This window comes from Pholcus phalangioides, unplaced genomic scaffold (assembly GCF_987345545.1).
Source record: "Pholcus phalangioides strain wild (caught in Gottingen) unplaced genomic scaffold, Ppha-v1.0 ptg000014l_1, whole genome shotgun sequence".
Lineage (NCBI taxonomy): Eukaryota > Metazoa > Arthropoda > Arachnida > Araneae > Pholcidae > Pholcus > Pholcus phalangioides.
In genome coordinates, this window is record NW_028301607.1 from 16,728,237 (window position 1) to 16,749,541 (window position 21,305).

At 35.3% G+C, this 21,305-nt stretch overlaps 1 protein-coding gene across 5 annotated transcripts in view; it reads right to left on the bottom strand.

Moving 5' to 3' along the window:
• Positions 1-21,305, bottom strand: part of Cadps (calcium-dependent secretion activator 1) — a 103,421-nt gene that overhangs the window by 26,393 nt on the left and 55,723 nt on the right. For 3 of the 5 annotated variants that reach the window (XM_089241804.1, XM_089241807.1, XM_089241805.1), the window contains 4 exons: positions 20,899-20,962; positions 17,756-17,879; positions 10,996-11,085; positions 5,370-5,479 (listed from right to left, as the gene is read on the bottom strand). In XM_089241804.1, the coding sequence (XP_089097930.1) occupies positions 5,370-5,479; positions 10,996-11,085; positions 17,756-17,879; positions 20,899-20,962 (388 nt within the window). The remainder of the gene's footprint in view (positions 1-5,369; positions 5,480-10,995; positions 11,086-17,755; positions 17,880-20,898; positions 20,963-21,305) is intronic. The other 2 variants (XM_089241806.1, XM_089241808.1) reach the window with 1 other exon arrangement.

The following is a 21,305-nucleotide window of genomic DNA, read 5'->3' on the forward strand; positions in this document are numbered from 1 at the left end:
AATCACAGTACTGACTCTATTTATGTCTCCTTAATAATTTTCATGTTCTAATACAACTGTTGCAATTAAAAAAAAATACTTCTTACATGAACCCGTAGCATTACTGTGTCTAGATAGCAGCCATGTAAGAGCTGTTAACCCCCGACTACTCTGTCTTATGTCATAACTACTCAAGCAGTATACTTTACATACCAGTGTATATAGACAGTATTTCTTAGTAAATATGTATGAAATTACCATACAAACCCGCCCAGTTCTTTTCTAGTTACTTTCGTCCATTTTAAGATGTGCACAGGTATCACATTTGTACATGTGAATATTTGTACAATCACATAAACAGATAGGAACAAAATAACAGCAAATGGTGTACAAAATACACCAGTGCGAGTAATTAAGGGATAATGTTTTAATAAGTTATGGTTTAAAAACATAATTCCATTAAGCTCTATGAAACATCCATTTATATAGCATTTCAATTGAAGCACAAAAATGTAGCCATGAAATTATGTTAGTTAAATCTGAATGAATCAAGCTCCTTTAAATTGAGAGCTTGCTGTATTCTTATATCAAGTCTCTCAGCGATCAACTAAAGAGTCACTAAATTAATTGATATCACTCAACCTCAGGATTCATTTTGTGGACGTAATACAAACACTGTTTGGCCACAATCATCAGCTTTGGAAAATTTAAGCTTGCATACCCTTTCTACTACAACAATCTTGAAAACTCAGTATTTTATAAAGGGCTTTTTTTCCTAACTTGAAATAAAAGTTAAAACTAAATTTTTTTTTAAAATTACTTAAAAATTAAAAAGATTGCCCAATTAAACAGCACAAGAGTCATAGTTGATTATATGGGTTTTTTTTTAAAATATGTTTAAGTAAATTCCATTTATTTTATCAACTTGAACCAAATTAGGTATCTTTGCAAGAAAAACAGAGTTCTGTAAAATTAATAACCTGAAAGAAAAGAAGCAGATTTTTTATTTTCCTTTTAAAAAATATATTCAAATGCCAAAGTTGTAATCAAATCAACTCCATTAAATCAACATAATCTCCTCTTAAATCAACATAGTTCAATGATGCAGATATCTTTGAATAATTATCACACAGAATCATTTGAAGAAAAGAAATCAAATCATCAGAAATCATGCAAATAAAATTTTGCAGAGAAAGAATACACAAGTGTGCAAAAATTAAGCACCATTTTGTTTGTTATAAGTAACTATTCATTGATGCAGCCAGAATGAATATAAAAGTAATATCACAGTGACCTCGATATGTACCAAACTCTGATAAGGAAGGAACACATTTGCAAAATCAAATATAGAGTTTGAACCAGGAAGTTGGATAAGATAAAGTAGCAACACATTACTCACTATAGTACAGTGGTGTCTGTAAAAGTATGTCTATGTAAATGTGAAAGTATGTTTGTCTGTTCTTTATACAAATCTACAGTTTTAGGCCGATTGTCGCTCAGTGTTTTGCTGACTTTTGCTGACAAGGGGATGGAGGGGGGGTCAAAAAATGGCTGAAAATCTGCTTACGTAATACTTGAATGGCCCCTATACCAATTATCACTTAAGAAATGCCATTCACTTTAAAGCGATTACAGTTCCCGATTCGTTTAACTTTTGCCATGACAATCAACAAAGGGCAAGGCCAGTCGTTAGCAGTGGCAGGTATCAACCTACTTGAGCCCTGTTTTTCTCACGGACAGCTTTCCGTCGCCTGTTCGCGTGTTGGTAATCCCAAAAATTTGTATATCTACACACCAGATGGGAAAACAAAAAATATTGTGTGTCCACGAGCAATTGCCTCAAGTTTTTAATTAAAATATTTAAAAATAAAAGTAATTTTTTCTTACTTGATGCAGAAATTTTTTTGATTAAGAAATAATTAATAAGCTATACGTATATAAATTTTTTATGGGATGGGCAACGTCGCCGGGTATCAGCTAGTTTATGATATTTTAAAGACAAGAAATTCTTTGCTTTAAACATATCTATTCATTTCTATTATCACAGTAAAGGCAAATCAGGAATTTAATGTATACAAATAGGAAGGAATAGAAGTGCAGTGGGTAAAAAAAGATTTGTTGCAAAATGAGGTGAACAATTTTTTCTGATGCAAGTATGGCAACAATGCCCATCCATCTGAGTTGAAAGTGTTCATTAAAACAGTAGTGGTAGTTCTCTATTACACATATACATGAAAGTCAGACATTAGGAGAAATAAATTTCTGTAACAATGAAATGAATATGGTTAAAATGAAAGTTTCATGGCTGGAGTCATTATGATAATTTGATGATTCTTTAAGGCTGCTAACTCCTTAACCAGTCAAGTGGTTACGACGGCATTTGCCATTGCTGCCATACGTAATGTTGGTGACTACGACGGCATTTGCCGACGTGCAGATTTTTTTCTGTCTTTTTCACCAGTCAAGTGGTTAAGACGGCATTTGCCGTCGCTGATATACGTAATGGTGTTGCCTACGATGGCATTTGCCGACACACAGACTTTTCTGTCTTTTTCACATAGATATGACAAAATAATTTGTCATACATGTGCTGCCATCTCTGTACAGCCATCCTTCTACTTTATTATCTCATCACTAGATGGAGTTGACAATTATATTTCAAGGTCTGAGATTATTATTACTATTATCTTTGTCATGCTTTGCAAAGCTGAATCCCCATTGTTTTTGTTTCAATTTCCAACTCTCTTGCGAAGATGCATCTGTTTTATTACTTATATATCTTTTAGCAAAGGTTCAACTACTATGGTTCCACATAAATCCATCAACAGCATTTCTTTTAGTCACAGGACATTATGACTGCCCCTCCCCACTTTTGGGGTGTCATATTATGTCTCTACACATTCGAGCTATAAAAAACATGCTATAAAAAATATTTTAATATTTCAAACTTCCAAGAAAGGAAAAAAAAAGGGAAAAAGCGTGCACATCTTCAAAAAAAAGTGGGCACTGCGGGTAACGCTCGGAGAAATTAATTGGACAGTTGACTGGTTAATGATCAGAGATGAGATATCTCGTCCAAATAAAAATGAAAAAATTTGTTCAACTCTTCCTGTTTTTTTTTACCTTTCTCATCATTGCCAAGCCTCATTACAATCCTATGAATGAAATTTTTTTCTTGCTCCTTTTATACTCTTGCTTAGTGATTCCCTTTTCCCCAAATATAATGCATCTTTCTACTATATTTTATTAGCGAGAGAGAGAGAAATAGAGGATGATGAAAAAGATAAGGCGAGGTAAAAGTGAAATATATACTGCACACTAATCTTCACCCACGTTCTATTTATAACATGCAAATAAGGAAACTAGTTTTTTTTTCAGTTTTGTCATTGATACTTCAAATACAGATCATCCAAATTTGTTGCCAAAAGCCTGCATGTGAAGGGCTTAAGCCAAGAAGTAAAATGAGAAGGTAACTGAACATTTCCCTTACAGAAAGTATAGCCTTTCACAGACTCTAAGTTTTTTTAATTTCTACTCAACACAAAAATTAGAAGCATGATGCACCCTAAAAGATCAAGCACCAGTTGCATACAATCAAATGATTCACCTTCCTTTACGAACTGCATTTTTCCCCCACACATCAAATTGGTATGTGATTGTATTGGGAAATTTCTTAAGCAGCACCCACATCGAATTGATGTATAAACTCACATGAAAAATCAAATCTGACAATTTTCTATAATCAGTCAAAAATTTTTAACATTTACTGGCATCCACAAGATCCTGCGGTCTAATATAACTGCAGTAATAATTCCTGCAGTAATAAGAACTATAAAAAGCTAAGAGTTGGAGCAAAAAGTAAACAGCAGACCACTGTTTCAATGAACATACAATCAAACCCTGTTGTAATGCCACCATCTATCCAAAAGAATTTTGGTACTATAACGAGTTTGGCAGTATATCAGATCATGCTCAGAATAGCATTTCAGAGAAGCTGCATTACATAAATTCACACGGTTATTATGAACTACTGTATCTTAGTGACTTATAGTTACTCCATATAGATAAAATAACCTATCTTATACACATTCAATTTTAAATTAAGAAAGTTTGTAAAATTCTATACACTGTACAATTACTTAAATATTTCCTGATATAAACTCAACATAAAACATACATCTACCAGTGAGATTATTTTAACACTGCATAAATTTAACAATGCATTTTACAAGTACAAAAACAAAATAAACAAAGGGAAATAGTGGCAGCATTGCTTTTAGTCCGTATTGGTTTGATAATCACAAATTTCCCATCTTTCAGATATTGAAAGAACAACTCCTTTTGACATGAATTGGGGGAGATGATTTCTTAATGACTACCCCTACTCTCAAAATATAATCACCAGAACGTAAAAAAACACGCACTGTTGAAAAAGTCATCTTGGCAATGTTAAACAAACTGCAGTATGTTCATTGTACACTTTCCCTTATCAATAAATCTGTTCCTTTGAATAGGTTGGTTGTTTAGCTTTAAGATCCCTGTGCACGTTCAGATTGTTACACAAAATAAGGGTAGCACAATTTTTGGAGGACCCCCTCAGGACAGTAATATCCCATTGCCAAACCAGATGTGTAAAGATAAACACTGGTCTTCATTGACCTCCATATGGTGGTGCCGCCAGACTGGTACTACGGTAGAATTTCTGGAAAATTTTATGTCTCTTTAAAAATGATGGGGGGAATAGAGAGAGGAGTCAGTGTTGTTGAGACTTTAAGCGCAGTGCGAGGTTCTTATAGCGTTCTGTCTGCTTGTAAATATGTGTAAAATAGCTGCTTCCTGTGAATAAATCTGTGCGTCCTGACAATTGTGTCATCCTCTGCTTCTTTCAAGTACTTCTGAGAAATTATCCGGAACAAGGTATTCATGAGAAATGTGCTTTCTAGACCTCCTGACTACACCATTCTTTATTCTTTATACAGCATTTGCTCTAAACTGTTGTCATGTTGACTGATAATAAAACAATCAACATGACTGACCGGTTGAATAAAACGGATACGTCCCCAACTCTTTTTTAGAAAAATAGCAAAATGATGGGAGAAGAAATGTTGTGGAAATTTTCTTGGAAAATGGCACACTGACTTTGTAGGCTATACATCCAACAATAGTTAGCATTATAACGAGTTGGTGCTAAAACGGGTTTTTTTTTTTACAAAAAATCCCGATATGGAAGAATTGTTCACTGAAAATTTGTGGCACTATAACAGGGTTCGACTGTAGTTCCTGAACTATTTGCTATTAATGTTCCCAAAAGTATATATTATACCTGTGGCAGCACTGTATGTATTAATTAGTTACTGCAAATACCAATCACAGTACTTAAGTATGCTTACCTCTGCATAGTGTTCATTATTCTGCTGCAAAAGATCAACACATAACTCTGCCAAATGAATGAGGTCTTCAAGTTTTTTACTTGGCAAAGCTGATTCATCTACTGTCATTTCTGTAATTAAGAAAATAATAAAGTAACATAGCAAGTTACTAGCAAAAAAATATTGAAACAGTATTTTAGAACAACATTTCTCAACCTTTCTGACCCCAACAATTCAACCAACCCGCTAACTTACAGTATTTGGGTCTTTTAGCAACTTTTCATTGAAGTTGCATCCTAATGATGATTCCTGACAGAGTTTGACTATCAAGTAATCACTGACAATTCAAATGATTTTAAATCAGATTAAAAATTAGCAAATTAACAATTCAATCCATATGACAGGACACTCTGCTATCATGGACATTCAGTACACCAATTAACATAATTTTAATAAATCATTATACAAGCGTTAATGCTTGATCAATTGCCATCTTATGTAATTTTGGCAATTTATTTTTTATATTTGAATATTTATTGAATAAAAGGTATTCCAGAAGTACCCATGTCCATAAGGGTAATGGCCGATATCGCCTTATTATAAGGCAATGTGGCCTGGGTGCCTCCTGGCTCTAAAGTATCTGGGTCTAATTTTTCATTTGAATCCATGCAGATTTATTTATACAAATTGCATACAATTGAATACCTTCAATTTAATTTGAATCAAGTTTTCAAATCTGCCTGCAGACCACAGGTTGAAGAATATTATCATATGAAGTACATATAATCCAACAATAGTATTTTAAGAGTAATATTTACAAAAAATTGGCAAATGGTCAAAAATTATGCTAATTATAAATTACTAAATTAAAAAAAATGAAAAGCAAAGCATTCCACTCTACATCTAGGGTAAATGTGTCAGTCAGATAAACAACAATCAAATAACTGATACCTTTATGAGCAAATGAAGGTCTTAATTAAATGGATTTAATTAAATTCAAAATGGAATTCTCTGAGACTAAGTGAATAAATGAAATCCTTGGACTAATAAACAATACAAGAATATTGAATAAAAAAATAACATTGAACAGTAATTTTTTTGCTGTTTTTTTTTTTTTTTTTTTAATTCTATGTAGTATGTCCTTTGGATCGTTATTGGTTTCAAAAGAAAATGAAAGTTAGTCAGCAACTTCAAAACAAAATACATCAAAAACTGTGAGGTACATCACAGAAAATCAGTGCCACTGGAGAACAATCTCAGGAAGAATTTCAATAAAAGGAAAAAGAGTTCTTCCATGTTTTCTCGACTGCAATCAAAATTGTAGAAGATATTAGACCTTATAAAGAATCCATGAAGAACGTGCACAAAAAAATACCAAAAATAGTTATGAATCAAATAAAAAATTATACTTTGGTAGGAATTATGCGCAAATTTTCATCGCATAGAGCAGAACACTTTTGGTCAGCTGAGACCTTGTTGTAGAACAATGCAAAACATTTTGCTTTAGGTGTCAGTAAATAGATTTCAGTAGAAGATTTGTGAAAAACATTACATAAAAGAATGAATGAAAGATAAAATCAAAGAACTCAATTTTCACTCTCAGCTATCAACATGACTTCTTTGCCTATATTCACTTAACTACATAAATTTATAGTTATAGTAGAATTTAAAAATATACAGTCTGTCCCGTATTCATAGTTTCCATGTTTGCGATTTCCGTATTTTCGGTTTTATATTTTCTATTACTGGGGAAATTTTTTCGACAACACTCAGTAATCATCATTCGCGTGTTTTGTTTACAAAATTTGAGTTGTGTGTGATAAGGAAGAATAATTTTTCTAGTGCTACTGATAATGCTTCGAAAAAGAAAAAAAAAGTGAAAACTTTACAACAAAAATTAGATGTATTGAGTATGCTTGGTGAAAGTAAGTCAATTGTTGCTGTCGCCCACCATTACGGAATCAACAAGTCTACGGTGACATATATCAAAAAAAAGAAATCTTAAATTCAATCAGCCATGGCTGTAGCTGCACCTGTGGCAGCAAAAACTTTGCATTGCCTATGGGTTTGCATTGCCTATGGGATCCCTGTGTTTCTCATACAGAAAATGGTGTTTTTGTGGCTACAAGACTGCTACAAAAAAGGTGTTCTGATTGTAATATTATAATGGAAAAAGTGAAAAAAAATTTACTCTTTTATGAAAAAATGGGCTAATGAAACGTCTATTTCATCACAACTTTATGCAAGTAAAGTTGGTTTCATACATTTAAGAAATGATTCAGATTGCACAATGTAAAAATCGCTGGCAATCAAGCGTCTGCTGACTAGGAGGTAGCAAGAAAATTGCTGAAGACTTTGCAGAGAATTATTGAAGAGAAGTGTTATGCACTTCAGCAGGTGTTTAACGCTGATGAAACTGCACTATTTTGGAAGAAAATACCGCAAAAACATTTATCATCCAAGAAAAAAGGCGAGCCCTGGTTTTAAGGCAAATAAAGATAGCTAACTATGTTGTTTCATGCAAATGTGTATAGTCCATTGTCATTTTTAAATCTTCTAATCTGTGAGCATTGAAGAGAAAGGATAAGTCAAAGCTCCCAGTATTTTTGATAAAGTGCCCGAAAGATGCATCGGTAAGATGCTCGTCCTCCACTATGAAGGTTGCCATCAAGGTCCATGGGATGGATTCGAATCCAGCTAAAGAACATCAGAAACAAGTCATTTATCTACCAAGCCTGGGGCAACCACCAATAGATGGTACCTTCATTTCCCACCCAACTCCACTGGTTTGAAATTTCCACAAGGCGATATATGATCAGAGTTGGTGTGCGGTAAAGTAGTATTTTTGATGAGCAATAAAAATGCTTGGACTACGAAAACACTTTTCCTGGATTTGATTAAATAGTGTTTCATTCCAGAAGTCAGGAGGTACCTTGAAAGGAAAGACATGCCATTTAAAGTTCTTTTGATACTGGATAATGCTCCTGGACACCCAGATGTCAATGAGTTCAAAGCTCATGGAGTGGAAGCCCTTTATATTCCTCCTAATACTACATTTATCATTCAGTCCCTTGATCAGGGGGCAATGCGAGCATTAAAGGCTAGCTATGCACGTCACTCAATGGAGATGATTGTACACGCAATAGAAGATACAAATGCAGATAATGTCTTGAAGGTATGGAAGAAGTACATATTGCTAATGTCTCTAACTGTCATCACTAGAACCGTGACAGCTCTTAGGAGAGAAACAATCAACTCAGGTTGGATTAACCTTTGGACACAATGTGCGCTGCAGCAAACCATTTTTACAGAGCCAACTGATTATAAAAGACATTGTCACATTAGCAAAACAGGTAGGTGGGGAAGGGTTCAATGATATGGATATAGAAGTCAAATAGCTAATTAGTTGCAATTCAGAGGCATTGACTGAGGAGAAATTAATGCAATTGACAGCTCCTGAAACTGAAGGGATACCAGATGAAGAAGATCAAGAAGTGGAAGACAAGTTCACCATGAGTAACATAGCAGAAGGGCTTCACAAGCAATAGATTATTTTGATGACATAGATCCCTCTATGGTACATTCTTCACATGTAGAAAAATTGGTAGAGGATGCCTTACCATCATATTCCAACATACTTGATGATATGAAAAAGAAAGACAGCAAAAATCACAATGTTCTTTCAGAAAACATTTTTACATTCCCTTTTACTTCTGTATCGCCCTGCTCTTCTCATGACGTTAAATAAACGAGATATATATATAAAAAATCCTATGGTTTTTGTTATTCTGTCAACCTGGAATGTAACCCAAACGAATATGGGAGGGGGGGGGGGAAATATATATATATATATTTTGTAAGTATTAAAATCAACACAACCAAATGTTCCTTTGCCCAAAAGAAAGTTTTGTCTGTTAGAACCAACTGTAAAACATGGGTTCCACTGTGATGACAAAGTGAAAGTTTTCAGAGCATCGCTTAGTCATGGATAAATTTCTCATCAGAAGATCATCACCTCATCACCACAAATGTGGGCTATCTCATACATTATAGCATATTTTTCTTACAACATTTGTAGAGATTCAACTATATCAACAGCTTTGGAAAAAAAAAACAAATCATATATTTTTTAAAAAATTAGAAAGATGACTATTTTTATTGATCAATTTTTTTTTCTTTTTCTACCATAACTTGTATAGGGTTGAAAAAAGGTTCTTATTTGTTCACAGCTAAAGTTCATTGATTCAAAAATTTTCATATCAGCTAAAATAAACAGCACATATGAGCGTAATTTTTGATATGAATACAACATGTCTTTGTTTGTTTTTTTTTTGTATGGTAATATAATTCCACTTAATTTTCATGAATGCATTAAATTTATAAAAAAAATGACATATATAATTTCACTTTCTCCAGACACAAATTATTCATCAATTATTTTATACAATTTATCTATTCATTTGTGAAACAGTGATTTAAATACAGTCACTTTATACTGAATGATACAAGTGACACAAGGTATGTAATAATAAAAATGTTATTAAAAAAAAAATTAAATGCAGCAAAGATAAATGCATAAATAGCCAGGCAATATTAGCTTTATAAGCGCATTCTCAGGCCTTTTCACTGTTACAATATGCAGGCTTTTAAACTAAAGCAAATAAGTAAACTAAACATTCATTTTCATGAAACTTCCACGCACTTTAAATATTTTTACCATACTTATGAACATTCGCTGCCAGCAAAACTGAAATAATACAGCAAGCATTGTAACTATGTAACCTAAGCATGAATTCAAACCAGGTGAAAAATTTTTTTACCACCTATTACATGAATATTCTAAATGCTCCAAAGTAAAGACTAGAGTAAAAATAAACTGAGAGTACATAAATTTTTAATCTCATGAAATTTGTACCATATTTTAACTTTCTTACACATGCACTAGAGATGATGCTTATCTTCAAAGGTTTTAGGAAAGGGGGATGATCCTATCATGTCTATCATTTTCTCACATCACAGGGATATTTCATAGATACAACGTCTGTAGTACTTGCTCATAACTTGAAAAATTCTCCTATTACATGGAATTTCCCTAAAGGCTACTTCAGATTGAAACAGATTATAGGCTGTATATACATTTGCTACGGAGAAGTCCATGGAAAACTCTGACTTGGGAACTTGGCTCTAGAATGTACCCCTCCCAAGTGGGCAAGAATTTTATATTTAATGAAAATAAATATTTTTTTCTCAAACAATGGTTTTTAAACTTTTTTGTTTATGTGAATTTGAGATAATGGGACATAATTAAATTAGTAAATTTTTTTTAAGTGTCTGGCTAATGGAGCTTAAAAATATTCATGCAAGCTTACCAATATTTAAAAATTATATTCCTCGCTAACCTGCATACTCATACTCATTTCAACTTAAATGAATGTGAATTCAAAGAGAGAGAAAAAGTTGTCATCAGAAAGAGCATCTTTCTTTTATTTTATTGCTCGAGAAATTAGATAATAGAATTGTAGTTGCATTTTGAGCAGTGTCATGCATATGTGAAATGATGGTAAATAAACAAAATGGAAAAAGTAGAAAATAAAAAGGAGGTATAGAGTGTGTAGAAAAGGAAAAGTCAAGTTCTTTGGTAATTTACCTTCTTCTTCTTCAGCTTGTTGTTGTTGTTGTTGTTGTTGCTGTTGTTGTAGCTGCTGTTGCTGCTGCTGCTGAGCTGCAGCTTCAGCCCCTGAGTTTGAACCCCCAAAGTCAACAGAAAATAGATTTTGGAAGGAAAAGGGAAAAATAATGTATTCGAGGAAAAGGATGGGGGAAAAAAAACAGTAAAACTTCTTTAATTTGAATTGAAAGGAAGTAGCAAATTATGAAAAAATATTATCTGAATTACTTAGATTTTACACTCTTGCAGTTGACAACCTTGCGCACAGTAAATACATCAAAAGTGTTTTAAAAAGAAAAAAATTATGATCCCACCAAATCCATGAGAAACTTCAGAATCTAGATTTAAGGATCCTCAATAACAGCATTTCCGGTAATATTGAAAGATTCAATTCTAAATACAAGTTTCTTCAGGTCTGATCATCAAATTACAGAGAAAGACGGGAAGAATGTATATATTTGATAGATATTGAATAAAGTAGAAACAAGAAAAATGAATTTACCTCTTAATTTTTTTATTTTTATTTTGTAGATGATACTCAAATGTTCCTTTGAATAAATTTTACAAATGCTCACACATACTTTATGCCTAGGACATTATTTAAGGGTCTTATAACCTGTACAGTCTCAGATATCTTATGCCATATGCCCAACCCAACTCTAAAGAGATTCACGTATAGGAGGCAATTTTTTTTAAATTAAGGACTTCTCCCCCATGTACAGCTGCACATATTGCCTGTGGGTATACAACCATGTTTCCCAACAATCCCCCATTAAACAGTGGGGGGGGGGGCTGAGCTTCTAAAGAATAGCTCAAGAATGTGCAATGCAATACAGCCCCCCCCCCTGCACCATCTGAGTCAAGCATGTATATGTCATCTGACAGACTCGTATGTTTTATTTGTGGATGTGCCTCTGAGTAGAATAAAGATGATATGCACAAAAATTAGTGATTAAGTGGTACATGAATGAATGAAGTTTTAACTGGTAACAGAAAGCCCCAATCAAGATTTTCCTTCTTAAAGTTGTTGGGTAGGATTACATGACATTCATGAATTGAAATTTATTTTCCTGAGAAAGAAAAAAATACACACACATAATCATGATTTATTGTCAAAGCAACCTTTACTTTGGCTACAACTCTCAACACAAAGGGATGGAAGATGTCTGAACTTTAGTAGGTACTGCTTAACTGAGTATGCACACAATTTTTTGCAATGCCTGTCTTCATCTAAGAAAACTAACAAGGTCCAAAAGGTGTCATTCTCAAAAAATTTTGAAAAAATTACCACCAATTCTACTCAGTAAAATATTCACAAAAATATAAAATATCCGGTGCAATTATTATGGATCACTAAAAAAACCAACAAATTTTAAATATTAATATTTTGAATGCCAATAGAAGCCAAAAATTGACTTTAAAATCCTGCAGCCCTACAGTCTTAGAGTGACATCATTCATACAAAACATGATTAGGTACAGTACAGACAATGAAAGAAAGAAAAAAAAAAAAGAACTAGTGAGAGAGGGGGGTCCCTTTCTAGGAGCAAAAAGCTGGAGGAAAGAACAAGAGGATAGTCTTTAATAGCTATTTTGTTTGCAGTTTATCACACATGTGCACACTACATGGATTATTACGACATAAATTATACAGAACTGTATGGGAGGGATTTTCCAATATGAAAGCAATGTGATTTCACTGTTATTTTGTCATTTATCACTATTTTTCCTATTGTGCGGGGGTGATGACCAGGAGCGGCTCGAGCTTATCTACTGAACGGGTGCAAAGCCTGTGTGGCTCCCCCCCCCCCCATAGGTGATGGGAGGCTAAAAAGGCTCCAGTTTGGGAGACTTAGAGGTAAAACTGACCTTTTTTTTCAGAAGAAAGTTGCATATCATTATTCAGCGTGCAAAATTTCCATGACCATACGCCGCGCTTTTAAAGTAGGATTTTCTGCTTTTTGATCCAAATTTATTTTACTGTTCTTAATAGTGGCAGATAACTTAATCCTCAAAACAGCATTTATTGGTGAGCCATAATCACCTATATTTATCCTTTAAAGATGATGTATAACAGCAAGGTTGATTTTTATTAAGAAATTTATTTTAAAGGTAAAGAAAGAAAAGAAATTTATTTCTGGTGCTATGATAAACAAGTGACAGGCTTTGGTAGACAAGTGATAAGCCAAATTTTTCCTTCGTCCTCATTTGAACATTTTGGAAAAAATACTAGGTGAGAGAACCAAACTGTGCGTACTTGCCCATTGTGATAGAGTTCAGAGCAAGCTCTTGGGCCATGCGACCCATTTTGGCTATGTGGGGTGCCGCTGAAGAAAGGTGCTAAATCGAGGTGAACATAGAAAAAAATTAACAAAAATTATTTCTGTCTGCTCTGGAGAGGTGCCAAATGGGAGATAAAAGGATGAAAAGAAAAGTTTTTGTTAGGAATTGTTGGGATAAGTTGTGAGGGAGAGGAATGGCCCCCACAAGGGTGAAGCTGACAGGGCTCCAGCCAAGAACTATTCTTATCATTTTTACTTTTCACATTATAAATTAACTGCAGAAGGGGTTCTGTTGAAATATTTGGGCTTAGGGGCGCACAAAATATTCCAATCTAGGGGGCTTTGTTGCAGGATGTGGGAAGCATGGGGAGGGGATAGGCAGGAACCACAAAAAATAAGTTCTGCACTGGTAGAAATTCTGTCTCGAGCTGCCTCTGGTAGACTACATTCCTGTTTCTGGTATCATGGTCCCGTCAGACTAGACATGACCCAGGCTCTGTCCCTCCCGGGATATAAGCCTTTTACTCATGTGGAGAGGTATGGTCCCAGGCCCTGCAATATATTCCCTCAAGTTTTCAACATCTTCATTGTCAAAGTATGACAAAAAAAAAAAGAATGTGTGATGCCATGGGAATTTTTACTGTGTGAAATATTCAAAAAAAATTTAAGTTTAACTAAAGTCTATGCTGCCACCCCTTACAACTTGCCACCCGGGTGCACTGCATCCCATGCACCCTCGCTTAAGCCACCCGCTGCAGCAAGACTCTTGCCTTATTTTCAAATTTTGAGAAATCTGGTTACCCTACTCTGTTATCATTATACAGGTGAGAAACAGTGTTGCGATGGAATCTTAAGCCCATTGCAATGCTGTTTCTATGCAGCAATTGCTGCCACCCATTAAATAAAAAAACACAAATATTTGTAATTCTGCAAGAAAAATCAAAGGTTAATATCCAACTGGTTTTTTTTTGCCCGAAATGGAATTGCCATTTGTCTAACTATCTGCAACATTATCAGGCATTTGAAATCAATTCAAAATCTAAGAGACACCGGTGAATTTTGAAAAATTTTCATGGGGAAAGCATTAGGCACTTGCAATGTTTGTGCCGAATGGAAAATGTGATAAAAGCCAGGAAAAGGCAATCCAGAATACTCTGATCTTGTAGTATTTCCATCTCTCTTTTAACTTCATGTTAATCACTGCATGCATTATCTCTGATCTTGAGATTAGATGGCAGCACCAACACTATCACAGGTGGCTCCAGCTCACCTGCCACTCCTAAAGACGTCTCTTGGTGGAAGGCTGAAAGGGCTTTAGCCAAGGGGACGCTGAGATAAACCTGATCTTTAATTCACTTGAAGCTGCACACTATTGATTAACCAACAAAATGTACTTGACTATATGTCCAGTTTTTGAAGAAACTGTCCTGTTTTATTGGTCCAGAATTATTTCACTGTTCTTAATTATGCCAGCTAGAGTTGAATCTTGTTAATGCCAAAATGCCTACTCCAAGGTTCTCAGGGAGGACATTAAAGTAGTGTGAGGCATTTCTGCGCTTCAGACCTCAGACAAGTGCAAATTTAAATTCTTTCTTTGCCTTTATTTTACTGCTCTTGAATTACTGGGTTGGGCTGCCAGGGCTCCATCCAGGGATGATTCTCTTTTTTTTTCACACTATAAATTTGCTTTAGAGAGCCTCATGAAAAATCTTACAAGGGGGCTTGCCAAAGATTCCAGCTTAGGGGCCCTGCTGCAAGATGTGGGGCCATGGCAGAACCAAAATCCACAGTTGTTCCATGTGATAGTCCATTTTTGTTTCTGATATTACAGCCAAAGACCCTGTCTGTTCCCCTAAGTTTTCTGGACATTTCCATTGTCAAGGTATGATTTAAAAGAGTGACAGCATGTGGTGTCGTGCAAATTTTAATTGTCCCATAACTAAAATAAATTATATATTTGAACAAAAGGTACTGCCCCTTACAATATGCCACCCATGTGCACCGCACCCTCGCCCTAATTGGGAGAAAAACTACATACAGGGTGATTCAGAAAAGATGGGAAAAACTTTGAGGTGATAGTAACACCAATACAAACAAATTGCCATCAAAGAATGCATGGTCAATCAATGCATGGTCTAACATGAAATGGAAATGCACTAGTGCGTTTCGAAACAGCAGCTCCACAAACATTAAACTGGCATTCCTGTTGAAATTTATCAGGAGAAAAAGAACACCACGCATGCAAATCTAACCTGGGGAAGAAGAAACCGTATGCAAATCTGCATTACAGTGAATAAAAGTCATGGATGCCAGTCCTGTGAAGTTATTCTAGCAAGCAACCGTTCTAACAGTTGTAACATACAAACTTTAGTAGTACTGAAAAAAGCAAAAACATGCAAGAATGAAATGCTTGTCTGTGTAATGAATGCGCAACATGTCAACATTAGCTTAAAGATTGTCAGTAGTGATGAATATTCAGCATTGCCATGCCCCCCGGATAACAATCATATTTAAAAAAAAATCCCCCAAAAATTTAATTTAAGAAAAATAATTGAAAGTTCATTAAATACAGCACCTCATTGGCATTTGAACACAGAAGGCTCAGGCCACATGAGCCCCCCTCTGGAAGCAACTTGCAGAGGTCACAGAGTTCCTTAATGATTCCTGAATATTCAATGTAATCCCAACCTCCATACACCCTTGTGGGCTACATATACAGACGTCTAGCAAGCCTAGATCCCATTCCCCGTTTTCTTCATAACAGAGCTCCTACAATGAAACATTCTTTCCGACACAAGTTCCGTGAGCTCGACCATGCAAATGAAGCCGAGTCCAGATACGCCATGCTGAACCACTCAAAAACAACTTTTTTTAGCCTACAGAGGTGGTGGTTTTAATTGAAAACATTTTTTCGTGTTTGGGCATTGAGTAAAGCGGAGGGTTTAGACTCTGCTTCACAGATTGCCTTAAAAGCACAGACAAAATAAATCGGCTCCGAACTCTCCCACATGTGTATACAAATTTATCATTATGATAAAAACTGATGCAATTAAAAAATAATAATAAAAATAAGTAAAACACCACAAGAAACTGAAAGACACAATTTTTTTAAAACTTTCCAAAGTATTGAGAGTGTCTCCTGTAGCTCCGTAGTTTATTGCAACCATCCGTAGAAACTACAGACAATACATAGCAGTTGGCAACTCTGAATGTGTAAATGAAATGCATATCTGCTTTTTCAGAATTACTAAAGTGTGTCATTATCCCGTACGTTACAACTGCTATAACGGTTGCACGCTGGAATAACTTCACAGGGTATCTGTGCCCTTTAATTCACTGTGACGCAGATTTGCAGTTTCTTCTTCTGCTCCAGGTTACATTTGCATGAATGGTGTTCTTTTTCTCCCAATAAATTTCAATAAGAATGGTGTTTTAATGTTTGCGGAGCTGCCGTTTCATGTCAGACCATGCATTTTTTATGACCATTGTTTGTATTGGTATGTACTATCACCTCTTAAAGTTTTTCCATCTTTTCTGAATCACCCTGTATATACATTTTTCTACGTGGTTTTTAAAAAATAAAAAAGATTTCTCGCCATATTGTGACCTCGATATGAGTTGTTTCTTGCATAGACATAAGATTACAGTTAAGATTTAGTAGTGCATTTATGATTTTTTATGTGAATCAATATTAAAAATAATCACAATAGTAAGAACTGTGGTAGCGTCCTATGGGGGCTTTCCCCATACCCCTCATCTTGCCGCATTCATGGTTGGGGATGAACTGATTACTGGGTAATAGCCAAGAAAAATATATCAGAGATTTTTTTTTTTTTTTAATGCAGAAAAAACAGCTGTGACAAACTGAAATCGAACCCGTAACCTTCTGATTACCAGTCTGATGCTCTACTAGCTGCACCAGAACCGGTTACCAACTAGTATTGTTATTAGATATATCAATAGTGGAAATGGTAGATGTATAGGGAAATTTGTTATGCGCATATGCAACAAACTGCAAAAAAAGTAGTTGACTATCTGCTGCAGAGGGAAGAGAAAAAAAGTTTTTTTTATGGATATCGCCATGAATTGCAAGAGGTTTTGAGTAGCCAACTGTTGTCAGTATTAATATTTTTTTTTGGCTTTAATGTTCCTGGGTGAAATGAATGCACTTGAATTTTTTAATAATTTTTTGAGGATGATACCTTTTTACCCTTTCCTTGTAAGATAGATCAAACAAAAAAAAACAAACTAAGATGAAGTCACTAACTCAAAAGTTCCATAAGTCAAATGTTCCAAAATCAGGGAGGGGCTACAAAAAGAAACTTTTAATAGCAACCATAAAAAAACTCAGAAATCCTGAAAAATTCTTTTTAACATGTATAAAAAGCTTTTTTGATGTAAATTTCATGAATCATTTCATTTTATAAATGTCATAATCATAACAAACTTGATGCTAACCTTCAATTTTTGCTTGCTCTGAAATTCTGGTGTAGTTCACTAGAGCTGCATTTTCTAGGCATTTTTTTATAACAGAACGAACCTCTTCTGGAGGAGCAGGAGTCATAACATCTTTCATTAAAACCTAAAAAATAAAATTGTTTATAATGAATAAATAAATGATTTAAGTTAGTCAACCTACACATGTAACTATAATTTGCACTAAAAAGCTGGAAAAAAAAGTTCCGCAAAATATAGAGAATTATTTCCCTATCATTCATTTATTTTTCGCCATCCATAAATTGTTTCTCTTGCTTATTTATTCTTTGCCAATTTACATACTATATTTCTCCTATAATCACTTTTTTTCCCACAAATTATTTCTCCTACTTAGTTTTCCCCGGCCCAAGATATTATTCAACTACTTTTACTGGTCAGCAGTTGTGAAAAGGTTGAAGAACACTGACATATACCAGGGCTGGACAAATCGCAAAAAAATCTAGGATCCAAAAAATGTTGACTCAAAGAAAAAGGTACAAAATAATGGTTCAAATAAAGCTTCTTTTGACTTTCTCAAGGCATGGTGGCCCTCTTTCATGTTGGCAGATATGCTGCTATAAATTACAAAAATTTTGTGTTCCTCTCAGTCTTCAATTTAGAAACTACACCAGGAAAATTTTAGTTACCAACAGGGTTTAAGCTACGGTCGTATTTTTTGCAAAATGCGAAAAAAGTGGTAGCCACTTTTGCAAAAATGCATACAGGAGGTACAGAACGAGTAGACATGTTGGCAGATATGCTGCTATAAATTATAAACAATTTGTGCTCCTCTCAGCCTTCAATTTACGGAATGAGTAGACATCTAACCATCAATCATTACATAAGCAGTGTAGCATTTTGCTAAAGCTTTTCTCCCCATTTTCGATTTTGTTGTGAAAGGAGGGTGGCTCTCACCCGGAAAGGCACGAGCCCGTTGCTGAGGCGGGTTCAGTAAAGGACTCCTCCGCTTTCGTGGCGCTCGAGTCTTCCGGTGCATTCCATTCGGTACAAATTCAAGAACAAGGTGTACCTCAAGGTAGTATTTGAAGTGTTACACTGTTTATTTTAAGACTCAACGTTGAATCAACTCCCGTTGTCTGTTACTGGTGCACTTTATGTGGATGATCTGTTGATATCATATCAATCAGTGAATATGAGGACAGCCGAGAGACAATTACAAACCGCTCTCAACAAGATCAGCAAATGGGCACATAATAACGGCTTCTCATTCTCCGCTGACAAGACTGTCGCTATGCACTTTTGTCGGCATCAAGACCTACATGATGACCCACAATTGTTTCTAAACCGTAGTCAAATACCTATTGTAGAGGACACAAAATTCCTCGGCATCACATTTGACAAAAAACTTACTTTTAAACCTCATATAAAACAGTTAAGAGCTTGTTGCATGAAGACGATGAACCTCTTGAAGGTCATCTCTTCTACATCATGAGGAGCAGACCGTAAGTCGCTCCTGCACTTACATAAAGCTCTAATAAGATCGAAGCTCGACTATGGCTCCATTGTATATGGGTCGGCACCTCGGAGCTATCTGAGTGTATCATCTCGTCATTAGGATTTGCTCTGGAGCTTTCTGGACGTCTCCAATGGAGAGCCTGTATGTCGAATGCAACGAGCCATCATTGACATTAAGATGCAACCACTATCCTTAAAATATTATATCAAAATGAAGTCTCTGCCAGATCATCCACTTCATCATCTCATTTTCAATCCCTCATTTCATAGACTTTTTGCTGTTCGTCCTTCATGTGTTCCGTCTTACGGTCTTTGTATGAGGGCACTTGTAGAAGAAATACAAATAGACATCAGTCGTGTGGCCCCAGTTGCTCGACAATTGGCACCATGGGAGCAGTCTCTGCCAGATGTCTCTCTATCATTATCATCATACTCTAGAGACCCCCACAGCAGATGTCATATACCGGCAGATATTCTATAGGCACAGGGGTAGGTACAACAGGTACTTCCCTATATATACCGACGGCTCTAAGAGCCCTGGGCATGTCGGTTGTGCCTACACCTGCACATCTTTCAAACTTCCCGACACATTCTCTATTTATTCGGCAGAACTGTACGCAATCCTTCAGGCTCTACGTCATATACAACGCAAACGGCACCAATGATGCATTATTTATAGCGATTCTCTCAGCGCATTGCAAGAATTGTGTTCTTTTACTTTTCACACATTCATCCATTTATTCATGCCATTTTTCATGAACTGCATCACAGTAAAATTTTACTGGGTACCAGATCATGTTGGAATACCGGGCAATGAGAAAGCAGACAATGCAGCTTGAACACCAACTAACATTGACAATAGCCTTTTGGTACCTGCCAGTGACCACTTCTCAATCCTCCGAGAAGTGATGCATCGCCGCTGGTAGGATCATTGGAACAATCAAATAAATAATAAACTTCACGCCATCAAGCCCACACTTGGTCATTGGTGTTCGAGCTGCAGAACTAACTGAAAGGAGGAAGTTCTGCTCTCCCAGTTACGCATAGGACACAGTCGCATCACACAATCATATCTTTTATTACGAGAGAGTCAACCACAGTGCCCTCATTGTCAGTCCATTTACCATTGCTCATGCTTTTACTTGTTCGCACTATCGTCATCATTTTATGACCGCTTTTGGTCGGTCAGAATCATCTTTCACTTCGTGACATTTTATCTGACCATTGCGATGCATCTCGCATTTTTAAATTCATCAATGCCATTGGTTGATATGACAAATTATATTTTTTTATAATTCATGTCATTTTTTACGTTTCACGCAACATTGTTTTTTATCATGCGTAGTTTTATTTTCTGGACTTGACAAGAATAAGTTTCATCTTATTTTAAATTAATCATTTGTTTTCGGGCATTTTGGCCTTGTTGGCCCTTGCACCATTAAACCCAAAATCCAATCCAATCTGAAAGGAATATTTTATCTAGCTTAAACCCTGGTTACCAATACCATTTTTTGTCGCCATAGCAACCTGGAGCCCAGGATTTGTCCAGCATTGACATATACAATATACTGATTTAAAATATAAAAAATTATTTCTTAAATAAATGGATGCTTTAGTGTGAGTTACGATAAATGCACCATTATACTTACTCTTTCCAGAAGGGATAAAGTTGCTTTCAGAGCACCTTCAGGTCTTCCAAAAGGAAAGCAATATCTGTTAAAACAAATTAAAATTATGGTAATTAAAGCTATAGTACAGATACAAATAAGACTTCCATTTGAAAACAATGGATGGCTTATTTTACTGAACACTATTAGCACCAAAACTACTATCAGAATATCTTATACAAGCATTTGATAGCGTTTGTTATGGCGTTGTATTTGTATTTGATAAGCTAAGATCCATGGACCAGAGGTGGTTCATGCCTGAGTGGTGCAGCGCTAGGATGCTCGTCTTCTGCCATGAAGGTTACCATCAGTGCTCATGGGTTTGAATACGGGGAAAGAACATCAAAAACGAGTTCTCCACCTTCAAAGCCTGGGGCAACCACTGATAG